The 12,684-nt window shown below is 42.3% G+C and overlaps 1 protein-coding gene across 1 annotated transcript; it reads left to right on the forward strand.

Moving 5' to 3' along the window:
- Positions 1–7,063: 7,063 nt before the first annotated feature.
- Positions 7,064–11,946, forward strand: LOC124705620 (exocyst complex component EXO70A1-like). Its single transcript, XM_047237326.1, has 11 exons — positions 7,064–7,306; positions 8,052–8,257; positions 8,355–8,534; positions 8,633–8,765; positions 8,847–9,059; positions 9,988–10,193; positions 10,309–10,509; positions 10,593–10,692; positions 10,806–10,933; positions 11,028–11,174; positions 11,841–11,946. The coding sequence occupies exons 1-11, from the start codon at positions 7,064–7,066 to the stop codon at positions 11,944–11,946; spliced, it is 1,863 nt and encodes a 620-aa protein (XP_047093282.1).
- Positions 11,947–12,684: the final 738 nt, after the last annotated feature.

Consider the following 12,684-nt stretch of genomic DNA (forward strand, 5'->3'; position numbering starts at 1 on the left):
TCGACGCCCACAAACGCCGCGTGGAGCCGCTACTCCTCACGGTCGCCAGATCCTTCCCCCGTGGAACCACCGCCTTGTGGTTGACGGACATAGACGGCGACGTCGTGAGAGTGATTGACAAGGTAGGCCTCTGGAGGATCAACTACTGCTCCAACGGCCCGGTCTGCATCAGCGTTAGCAACCAATGTGTCTGCTTCGTAGATCTCGCCACTGGGAATGAGGTGAGGACCTCTGCATGGTTGAACAATGATCAAATGTACGCCCTCTCATACGATTTCAGTGTCGGTTGTGCTGTACCGTCTCGCACGTACAAAGCAGTCTGGCTTGCGAGCAAAGATGAGCCCTGTAAGGTTCTCACATTAGAAGATGGTGCCAAGTGGAGGCAGGTGCAGTCTCCTCCAACTCCATCCCAAGTCACTAGCCGTGGCCCTCCGGTCACCGTCAACGGTGTCATGCATTTCTTATACACCGTCGAAATAACACCGGAGGCGGACGAGGACTATGTGCTCGGTTTTGATCTTGAAAGTGAAAAGTGGAATGATCGCATCAAAGGCCCACGATCAGGAGAAGAACTAGAGGATTGTAAATGTCTGGTCGGCTTAAATGACGCATTATGCATAATTCAGTGGACCATAACAGAGTTTTGCCTCATATAGGCCTTGGCTGATTCAACCAAAGGCACATGGGTCAAGCTGTACACGATACCAATGGATCCAACCTTCGATACGGTGAATCCTTTGATGGTCATGCCTGATGGTAGAAAGCTGCTCTTCTACACGTGCAATTGGGACGACGACTCTTCGTCGCTACAAGTCTATGATCCACGCACCGGGACATGCACACAGCTCACGCAGTTTGAAGAGAATATTTCTGGTACTTCTGGTATTTTTGCGTTGCACTTGGGATGTTTTGTCTCGCCTAAGAATTTACCTGTTTCTGCGCCGAGCGTGTTTTCTCAATTAGTATCTTGCCAATGGTTGCGCCGATTGAATCCCTTTTCTCTCTTGTATAAATGATTTCTTATGAAAATAATAATAATATTTTATAGTATGTTGAAAGGGAACTTTGGTTGCCTTGTCGAGCGAGGTGTGCAAGAAGATTGTACAAAGAGAAAGAAATATTTTCATTCCTCATTTGGGGAGCGAAAAGCTGAAATTTATGCTAAGTCAAGTACGACAGTGTGCAGCAATCCAGCGTCCATGTACCTCAGTTGCCATTCTACTGTCAAATAAATGTACCTGTCACTCTGTCAGTATTCTCTGTATGTCTTTTTTGTTCTGAATCTTATAATAGGAGTTGACGAAAGTTCTATCTTATAATCTGGTGTTGGTGTTGGTGTGCATACGACTCAGTCTGAAACATCCGTTTGTCAACGTACGACTGGTTCACAAGGATCTGTACTCCTCTCTTTGTCACCAGAAGAAACCGTATTAGGAACAGGAACCTTGCAGCGGAAGCTAGCTACGTACGCTGCACGGACAAGGACAATCACGTCAACAGGGTTTTTACTAAGTATTAGGATAGCTGATTTAGCTTCGTAATCGTAATAGATGAATGGCATCCTTATCGATCAGTAAACATTTTTTGACTGTAACTACGGCGGGCGTACGAGACAAACATCCCAGTCTTTCACTTCTTTTTCAAATTCTCGTATTTCTTCTAATTTGATTAGTTTAAGAGTTTCGTTGGGTACTAGGCCTGACAAGGTTTCGGTTTCTGCCAATGTATTGAGACAGACGGAGCTTGACCGTTTAACGGTTGCTCCGAATGACTCCACTCGGCATGAGACTCCAGTTGACGACGATGATGGAGCTGATGACATCTTAGATGGTTAGCTCCTCTCGTCTATTATTGGTACTCTTACAGAGGTCGATTTGGAACATGCCGAGCTCAGTTCAATCTATGATCTAAAAGCTTCTGCACGTGGTTCTAGATCGTCGGCTGGTAAGAAGTCTCGTAGTATATGACAAAAATACTAAATCTACAAAAGTTTCTCGATGATGGGCATGTTTCGGAATAGCAGAGGTCTTGGAGACTTGGCTAAGCATTCTCATATTGCCGATGGTTGTAGAGATTATGATTTAGATTTTATTGCAATATCGGAGACGGGTAGACGAACATTCTCACAAAGTTTCCTCGACCGATTATCAGGCGGGATTAACTTTCAGTGGTTTTCTCGTCCGCCTCGTGGTAGGTCTGGGGGCATTTTACTTGGCGTCCGCATAGACACAATGACTGTTCTTGCTAGTTCAGATGGAGAGTATCACATCAAACTCGATATCCAGAACAAAGCAGACGGTTTCATTTGGAGTCTGGTTGCTGTGTATGGTGCTGCCCAAGACGCTTTTAAGGCCGACTTTTTACGTGAGTTGGTAAATCTCGCAAAGGATAATCCATATCCGATTTTAATCGGAGGGGATTTCAATTTGCTGAGATTTCCTCATGAGAAGAGCAAAGACCCTTTTGTTGGACATTGGCCTTTCTTGTTTAATGCTGTCATTGATAGCTTAGACTTAAGAGAGGTATTTATGTCCGGTCGACAGTTTACTTGGGCCAACAGCTTGCCTGATCCCACATACGAGAAACTAGATCGTGTGTTGATGGATACCGAATGGGAGAATCAATATCCTATGGTGTCCGTCCGCGCTCTAGAGCGTATTGAAAAACTGTCTGACCATGCTCCTATCCTTCTAACCACTGGGAATCCGCGACCTGTTTGTAAACGGCCGTTCAAATTTGAACTAGGTTGGTTACAACGAGATGGATTTCATGAGATGGTTAAGAGGGTTTGGGAAAGACCAGTCGGGGGCAACAATTCTATTTCGAGATGGAATAACAAAATGCGCGCTATGCGTAAACATCTCGCGGGTTGGGCTGCCCATACGGCTGGTATCCTTAAAAAAGAAAAGCTTCGCCTTTCAAAAGTGATCGATGATCTAGAGGCCCTAGCGGAAGTGAGTCCGTTATCCACGCAAGAGATTGAGCTTAAGAATCAATCCAATGCGCAGATGGCGAGCCTTCTTCGCGAAGAGGAACTCAAATGGTATCGACGATCCAAGGCCCAATTCATTTTGGAAGGGGATTCGAATACACGATATTTTCATGGCTTAGCCAATGGAAGACATCGGAAAAAACGTATTCATTCTCTTATCCAAGATGAAGGGGTCATTGAAGGGCATGAGAAACTCAAATCATACATCACTAATTATTATAAGGATCTGTTTGGACCTCCGGAGGAAAGTTCTTTCTCCCTTAATGAGAGCCGAACGGATGATATACCTCAAGTTTCTCCAGAAGAAAATGGTCTCTTAACTGCACCTTATTCCGAGGATGAGGTTAAGAAGGCAATTTTCCAGATGGAATGCAATAAAGCACCGGGTCCAGATGGTTTCCCAGCGGAGTTTTATCAAACTTTTTGGGATACTATTAAATTGGATCTTCTAGATTTGTTCAGTGATCTTCACACTGGACAACTAGAACTATTTCGTCTAAATTTTGGTGAAGTAATTTTGTTACCGAAGGTTAATGAGGCAGAAAGGATTCAACAATATAGACCTATTTGCCTCTTAAACGTCAGTTTCAAGATTTTCACGAAAGTGGCCACCATTAGACTTAATACGGTTGCGGATCATGTTGTCCAACCTTCTCAGACTGCTTTCATGCAAGGAAGGAACATCCTTGATGGAGTGGCAGTTCTGCATGAGACGGTACATGAGATGCATTCCAAGAAACTTAATGGGGTTATTTTAAAATTAGATTTTGAAAAGGCATATGATAAGGTCAAATGGTCTTTTCTGCAACAGACACTCAGGATGAAAGGTTTTTCTCCTGAGTGGCGTGCTCTTATTCACGATTTTGTGTATGGAGGTAGTGTGGCAATTAGGGTCAATGATGACACCGGCCACTATTTCCAGACACGCAAAGGGTTACGCCAAGGAGATCCGCTATCACCAATGTTATTCAACATTGTAGCAGATATGCTGGCAACACTCATAGAGCGCGCCAAGTCTGATGGTCAAATTGAGGGTGTGATCCCACACTTGGTTGATGGGGGTCTATCTATCCTTCAATACGCCGATGACACAATTCTTTTTATGGATCATGATCTCGAAAAAGCTCGTAATCTCAAATTAATTTTAGCAGCTTTCGAGCAATTGTCGGGATTGAAAATTAACTTCCATAAAAGTGAATTGTTCTGTTTCGGTGATGCCCAAAACGACATGACTCAATATACAGAGTTGTTTGGTTGCGGGCAAGGCCAGTTTCCTATTCGGTATTTGGGTATTCCGATTCACTATCGGAGACTTACACTTGCTGAATGGAAGATTGTGGAAGAAAGATTACAGAAACGCCTTAGTAGTTGGAAAGGCAAATTGTTGTCCCTAGGAGGAAGATGTTGGTACTCATTAACTCGGTACTAACAAATATGGTACTGTATATGTTATCATTCTTTCTCCTGCCGAAAGGAATTCTGCATAAACTCGATTATTATCGATCCAGATTCTTTTGGCAAGGGGACAGCGAGAAAAAGAAATATCGGTTGGTAAAATGGAGTATAGTGTGCAGTCCCAAAGATCAAGGCGGACTTGGAATTCATGACCTGGAGGTTAAGAATTCTGCTCTGCTAGGTAAATGGCTTTTTAAGCTTCTTACTGAGAATGGGACTTGGCAAACTATTCTTCGGAGAAAGTATATTGGCTCGAAGACGCTCTCCCAAGTGGTTTGGAAACCCGGGGACTCTCACTTCGGGCTGGTCTCATGGCGACGAAAAATATTTTCTTTCGTCATGGTACTTTTTCTATTAAGAATGGAGCACGAGATACGTTTCTGGGAAGATGTTTGGCTGGACAATGCTTCCCTGAGTGAACAATATCCTGCTTTGTATAGTATTGTTCGTCGCAAAGGTGATACCATTGCTACCGTTATGGCTACCTCACCACCGAATGTGACGTTCAGACGGGTTTTACTTGGACAAAGACTAACAGCATGGAATACTCTAGTTCAACGATTGGGTGATATTCAATTATCCCCTGAACCGGATGAATTTAGATGGAATCTTCATGTAGATGGCTCTTTCTCAGTTAAATCTCTATACAATGCAATCCTTCATTCTGATTTACCAGTTGATAATAATAAGAAAATTTAGAAGATGAAGATACCATTAAAAATAAAGATTTTTGGATGGTACCTTCGTCGAGGAGTTATTCTCACTAAAGATAATCTTGTTAAGCGGAATTGGCACGGAAGTTCGCGGTGTGTTTTCTGTCATCATGATGAAACCATCAAACACCTATTCTTCCAGTTTTGCGAAATCTATATGGTCAGTCATCCAAGTAGTGTCGACCCTGTATCCGCCGACTAGTGTGGCAAATGTCTTTGGCAATTGGCTTCACGGTGTTGATTCAAGGTTTAAGTTGCTTCTTAGGGTGGGGGCGCTAGCAGTTATCTGGGCGCTATGGCTAAGTAGAAATTACAAGATTTTTAACGATAAAAACTGTTCTTTGTTGCAGGTCATCTACAGATGTACAGGTATTCTCCGTTCATGGTTACCTCTTCAGCGGGCGGAGAATCGAGACCTATTTACGGAGGTCTGTACACGGTTGGAGGCTACGGCGAGGGATACTTTTTCCCTACATGGGTGGCAGCATAGTCTACGGATTGCAGCTCCACCCTCTCCTCAGGCGTTCTACAGTTCATCGTCTCGAGATGTATTTCGCCTTTTTATGTTTTGTTCGTTCTGGAGACTTGAACAGCTGTGTGCATCCTGGTTATGCAGAGGCTGGATGTAATTGCTTCCCACAAAGTAATAAAGCATCCTTTATCGAAAAAAAAAACTATGGCGGGCGTGAGCCAGCCTGAACATATATTCAGTCAAGTTGCCTATGAAGCTTTTCAGCCTCTACAAGATGGGTTCAAATGAACCGGAGTACACGGAGGATACGAAGGAGAAGAAGAAAGGAAAAAAACGCACACCACCAACAAACAAGACTAAGAAGAGAAAAAAACAAAGTGGCCACCCCTCAAACTAGGGGACGGTTGGCCGATGAGAAAACTCATCGCGACCCAGGCACAACAATCACGAGGAAGAGCCCCAAGAACACGAAGGAGGGACAACCCAGCTCGAGGACTCGCCGGAGTAGTCGAACGGCCTTGGTCCGCCGAGACCCAGCACCGGCACTGCACCATCGACGTAATCGAAAGGCAGCGCGCATCCGAGACCACACTACGCACCGACACCACCTGTGTCGAGGGTGTGGCCGAAAGGTTGCGCACGGCCGAGATGACGCCACGACGCCTGTGTGCCACCGGCTGGAGTCGAAGGGCATCAAAAGGCAGAGACGCCCATAGATTACTCTCGCATGGAGCACCCGCCACGTGTCGAAGATCCCCACCAAGGACCCGACACCAGAGCCCAGCAACCGGCAAGAAGACGCCACCACCACCAGTCCACCACTGCCACGGCTCACCTCGCATCGGAGAGGAGGCCGCACCCATGGCCGCCATCTGCATCACCATGGGGCACACCAGAGCAGACGGAAGCAGCATCCTCCGCCACTGATGGCAAGACAGAGGGGCTCCACACCCAGCCACGACGCCCCCCGGGTGGGAAGCGCGTCACCACCGTGGCCGCCACTGCGGAACCATCAGTAAACATTCAACCTGCTTTGAAAGCAATCTGTATATTCTCTCTATTTTCAATTGTTTCTATATCTGTGTATGAAGATTTCCTGTACGGTTTGTTTATGTGCAGTGATTTTCTGTATCTAGTTGGAAATCATGGACCGTATTATACTGTTGGTTACAAGCGGAAGCAAGCAAGCATTCTCTACGCGTTGATATTTCAGACGAAAACGACCATCCACCGAAATGAAGTCTTGTTATACCTCGCAACAGAGATAAGCAGGAAGCCGTAGACGCACGAGATAAGCACAATACCCCCGAGTTCGTTGTTTGCTTCCTTTTGCTTCAATCTTGTTCGACAACTTTCTTCTTCTTTTTTCGAAAGGAAATCAACTTGTTCGACAACTTCGATCATACAGACAGACAGACAGGTACACACGTTATGGCGGCGGCGGAAGCGGCGCTGCTGCGGAAGAAGGCGACCCTGCTGCGGGAGGCGATGCGGAGGAGCGAGGCCGTGCGAGAGCAGGCGGTCGCCTCCGTCGGCGGCCGCATGGCCGCAGTCGACGCGGCCGTGCGCCCCGCGCAGGAGAGGACAAGGAACGCGTGCATACTCCACGACAACGTCGCCAGGAGCGTCCAGGCGGTCCAGGACATGGTGCGGCAGTTCGACCTCGTGCGCGAGGTAAGTACGCTGCTCACCGTTCTTTGCGCTTCGTCTTCACCGTCGGCGTCGCCGAGCGGTTCCATTCGCTTTGTCTCCGTGTCTGCTTCTACATCACAGTAATGTCTAGATTCCCACTACCTCCATCTATGAAAAGAAGATGTATGTATATTTTGAAATGTCAAACTTAACTACGTAAAATTTAACCAAGTATTTAGACAAACCATTAACAGTTATAGTACAAAATCAATGTAGCTAGGCTAGAATGCTAGATACATTATATATAGATTTCATAGAACAAGTATATAGCATTATATTATTGGTAACTTTTTTCTGAAAACTTGGTCAAACCTTAGGACTTCTGAAAAAACAGGCTTCCTTTCTGAAAACTCGGTCAAACCTAAGTTCGTGCTCACTCAAGTCCTACACTATTTGATTTACTTTGTGATTCATCCTAGTCATGAATTGCAACATGAATTGCAACTGAGATTTGATGACATAATCTAACTGAGAACAAAGCTAGTTCCCACTGAAAAATAGTTGGACTCTTTTTTTTACTGCAGTTGTATACGCTTATTTTCAGAAGCGTACCGCCGAGTCGTCAGACCCTATTTGAGATGATGCTAGTTTTATATGGGCCATGGCGCTAAAATAGCTCATACACTAAATGAGTAAAATTGGGTGTTTGCCATGAATATATCATCCCTGTCAATTTATCATGGTTTTGGATCATGCTAAAATTTCGTCCAACTTCATATTTGGACAGGTAGAGCCCGTGATATCAACTGGTCCGAGCATTGGTATCAGCGCCTATCTTGAGACGGTAGATAAACTGAGAGGCGCCAGAGACTTCTTCACTACAAAGATACGTTGTAAAGCCGGCGACGACGTGCTCAGACGTGTTAACGAACTGCTCCCAAAAGCAGCTGTTGAGCTAGAGAATGAGTTCAGCAGGCTACTATCCAAATGCAGGTTAGGTTATACATTTTGCTTCGCTGCATGCTTATCACGTGTTTATAAACAATCTGATGGGAGACTATTTCTACTATTTCCCGACCATTGGAGATAGCAAACCTGTAGAGCTCGAGCTTCTTTTCAACTTTGTTCCAAGTCATTCATCAGCCGAAGATCCTCTAAACCCGGTTGCTCTTCTGACGCTAGTTGATTCCCGTTACATACCTCTGCTCTCAAAGTTAGTTCAGAAATCAGTTGAACTTGGTCGTCATAACCAGATCCTAAAAATATACAGGTGCGGACTTCTAGAAGTTCTGAATTGTCTAACATACTCGCATTTGCTACTAAATTTCAAGATTTGTGTAGTCATAACATTTTGCTTCATTATACCAGAGATATTCGTAGTTCAACTTTGGAACTTACCCTTAAGCACTTGGGAGTTGAATATGTTACGGTAGAAGAGGTAGAGACCGCAGAAAACCTGAGTGATAAAGTTGATCAGTGGATCCAGTGTTTGCAAATTACGGTGATTCTCTTGAATTCTGATCGCATAAGGTTTAAACTCTAACTGATGTCTCTGAATAATAACTGACTATCTTATCAATAGGTAAAGTTACTCTTTGCTAGTGAACGACTATTGTGTGATCAAATTTTTAAGGGAAAGCATGGATTCAAAGACCATTGCTTTGCTGCTGCAACGTCCAAAAGCCTCCTGACGCTACTCAGTTTTGGACAATCTATTGCTAAGTCCAAATCATTGCCAGAGAAAGTATTTTTTCTGCTAAATATGTTTGAGGCAACATGGGAAATTCAGTCTGAGGTAAAGTTTCTACTGCAGATGTGCAACTTCTGGTAGTTCATTTATCTATTACAGGAAATATGCTTTGAAGGACACTATCTGTACTACATGCCGAGAGTATGATGTTCCCTACATAATTCTTGTATTGTGCATATAGTTTCAAAAACAAATGGTGAGGCTTATTACATGCATTATACAATATATGTAGGTTTTTGGCACTATTTGAGAATGTTCTTTGGCCCTTTATTTGTGTCACAGTTTTGGATTTAGAACTTTACAAAGAAAATGTAGGGCTTAGTACACACCATAGACCTATGTTAATTTTAAGAAAAATACCATTGTCAAACATATCCATATGATGACTTGGAAGTAAAAGAATATTCACGCACATAGTAGACTAAGAAACAGTATATAGTTGAATCATGTAATTGTCGGAACAATTTAAAGGAGGACATGCCACAACATTGGTTTATATATGCGTGCACTTATTCCTTCAGTTAATTTTTTTGTAATATCTACGACGAATATATCTTGTAACTATTGATATTCCCTTGGTACTTGCAAATTATTGTTGGTGATTAGTCCCTAAAAATGATAGAGATATCCTCTGAATTTTTTATGTTGCATAATTTTTTTTGCCATGTGTAGTGACTGAAATTCTTAAAATATGATCAGTTTCTATTCTTGCTTCAATAAACAGAAAAAAAATGTATGGGACAATTCCTTCATTGAAAGTTTCTATCTGTAGTTGTCTTAAATGGTACCTTAGCCTAAGCGGCCGCACAATTGTATTTTTCCGTTGTACTTGACAAAAGAAGAGTCATAACTCTTCGGGTTTGTTCATGAGAAAAACATATGTAATATATTATGTGCACATGCGTGTGAAGGGAAAGATTTTTCATAATATTTAAATTTTGAATGTGTATTTTCATTTGTTGTCTATTGTAAGGTGGAGACAGTCTTTGCCGGTCATGAATGCTCTGACAACCGGAAATCTGCAATTAGTTTGGTCAAATGTTTAGCAGGAGCAACTAAGAAGACTCTCAGTGACTTCAAAGACAACATTCCAAAGGAGTCGCCTAAGAGTACGACTACTGACGGCGATGTGCATCCTATTACCAGCTATATTGCAAATTACATCAAATTTCTTTTTGAGTGAGTGAAAGATGTTGCATTGAATATATTTTTCTCGACATGAACTCAGTAAAAATTTAGTGTACTCCATTAGCAAAAAATCTTCATTTTTTAAACAGATATAAAATTGTTGCAGCTATGAGTCATCTCTGAAGATGATCTTTCAAGAACCCAATAATGGAGGCGAGACAATTATTGGGCTGGCCTCTGAAATCACTGGCATTATACATGCTCTAGAAACCAATTTAGAAGTAAAAGCAAAGCACTACAAGGATCTTCCTCTCGGAAATTTGTTCTTAATGAATAACATCAGCTATATTGTTAGGTCTATCGGCAGGTACATACAAAGCATACAACCAAAGAAAAGTGAGAAATTGAGATTTCATTAATTGAATTGAGTGGTAATTTTCTTGTTCTCAGTTCAGAAGTCAGGGACTTATTTGGCAATGACTGGATTCCAAGACGACGAAAGATCGTGCAGCAACATGCTACTCAATACAAAAGAGTTGCTTGGGCAAAGGTCACAATTAAATACTCCACCTCGGCAACACAATGCATGCCCGCATCGTGTGCATCTCCATTCATGAATATGTTCGTTTACCTTTTCACCCTTGGTTTTTTCATTAATTGCAGGTACTGGAGTGTCTCTCGGCTCAAGGTCTAACTTCATCGGTAGGTTCTAGTACAGAAGGTATTCTTGGAAGTATTGGGAATACCGGATCTTATAGCGGTACAACTTCAACATCTGTGATCAAGGCTAGGTTAGACCAAGTTTTTAATGTGCTCTATACTATACTTCTGCTTATGATGTTTTTTCTTGCTATATATTATGATTTTTCTTCCAAATATTATCAGATTCAGGTCTTTCAACAAGCAATTTGAAGAGGTTTGTGAGACACAGATTAACTGGGCAATTCCCGATATGGAATTACGAGATAACCTTATCCTTGCGGTTGCCGAAATTCTGTCACCAGCTTATACATCTTTCGTGAAGCGATTTGGGTATTTTTCCCATCTTGCTCGATTATCTTCTACTTTCCTTTCACCGTAATGTGTTACTAGATTTCTCCTTCCTAATCATTAACCAGGTTACTAGATTTTTAGGTGTGTACTTTGAATAGAACCTGGCCAATGTTGTTTTCACCATTCCTTTCCGGGAGTTTTAGGACCAATGTTATATATACCATAAAGGTGCTTTTGGATGAACTGGTGGTTACATGAGTGCTTTCGCCATTGGTTGGTAGATCTGGGAGTCTTTATAGAAGAGTTACAGTTTTGGCAAACGATCAATCATCGGTCAACATCACTGGCATCCTTATTTTTCTTCGTACAAAAAAAACATCACACTATTCGCCTTGGTAGCTAGGCTAATGGATGTGCAGTATTAGCATATCATGCTCCATTAATTCAGATTATAGATCTAGTTTTCAGAAATTTCTGGGAAATGATGAAATGTTTGATCACAAGTATCATCCGAATCGTGTACATGTTCTTCATATCTTCCTAAATCCGGTTACTATGTGTACCCATAGCCTAGTTCTGTTGCAAAACATGGACCACGGAGTGCCACGTTTCATTATTACTAGTTGCAAAGCCTAGGAATAGTTTTCAAACTTATAAACTTGTGCCATATTATCGGTTCGCCTTATTCTTGTATTCGTCATCCAGGCCTCTCGTCGAGAACAGTAAGAATCCTTCGAAATATATCAAGTACACTCCAGAAGCACTTGAGCAAGCACTTGGCAATCTTTTTGCAAAGAAATTGGTACAGTAAGTGAACAAGGTTGTACCATGAATTCTAATTAATAGTAAGTTAGAAGCTATTTCCTATAAATTGTCAATGTGTTATAGTTCGACGATGATGATGGGCACATTTAATGAGTCCTCCGACCTGAATATTTATTCCACACCTCTACAACGTCTGTAATATATATGGCTACGTTTTCAACAAGGAAATACATATTTCTTGCAAATTTACCTTTTGGCTCCAATAAATTTGGCATGTTCCTGGGCCTTTTTGTTCTGGTTGTTGTCTACATTCAATGCATGTTAACGATTTGGAGTGATTAAATATTTCAATCTTTGTCGAGGTATGCAGGTCCAAACCAAGTTCAGGTTTTCTAAAAAAATATTGACTACATAATCTGCCCACATGATTTGATTTGAGAAAACATGCATGATCATATGAGGTGTTTTCTGCAGTAAAGTTTGAAATAGAAGATTCTGAGATTTCGTAGAGGAATAATAAATAAAATCCAATTCCAGCTGTGCAAGGAAAATCTTAAACTTGAAATACATTGCCAAAACATGATCCGTACATGACCGGAATTCTATATCACCTCGCCTCTATTTAAATTCATATGAACCATTCATGGTGTTTATGTTTACCATTGCAACACTTTATTGATTATGGGGCATACCCCCTTGTTTAATACACCCTTACTTTGTGGGAAGAGCGACTATCTACCGATGGGAAGGGCCGTTTACAGTGACTGAAGTCTTCAGGCCTGGC

Source organism: Lolium rigidum, chromosome 4, assembly GCF_022539505.1.
Source record: "Lolium rigidum isolate FL_2022 chromosome 4, APGP_CSIRO_Lrig_0.1, whole genome shotgun sequence".
NCBI lineage: Eukaryota > Viridiplantae > Streptophyta > Magnoliopsida > Poales > Poaceae > Lolium > Lolium rigidum.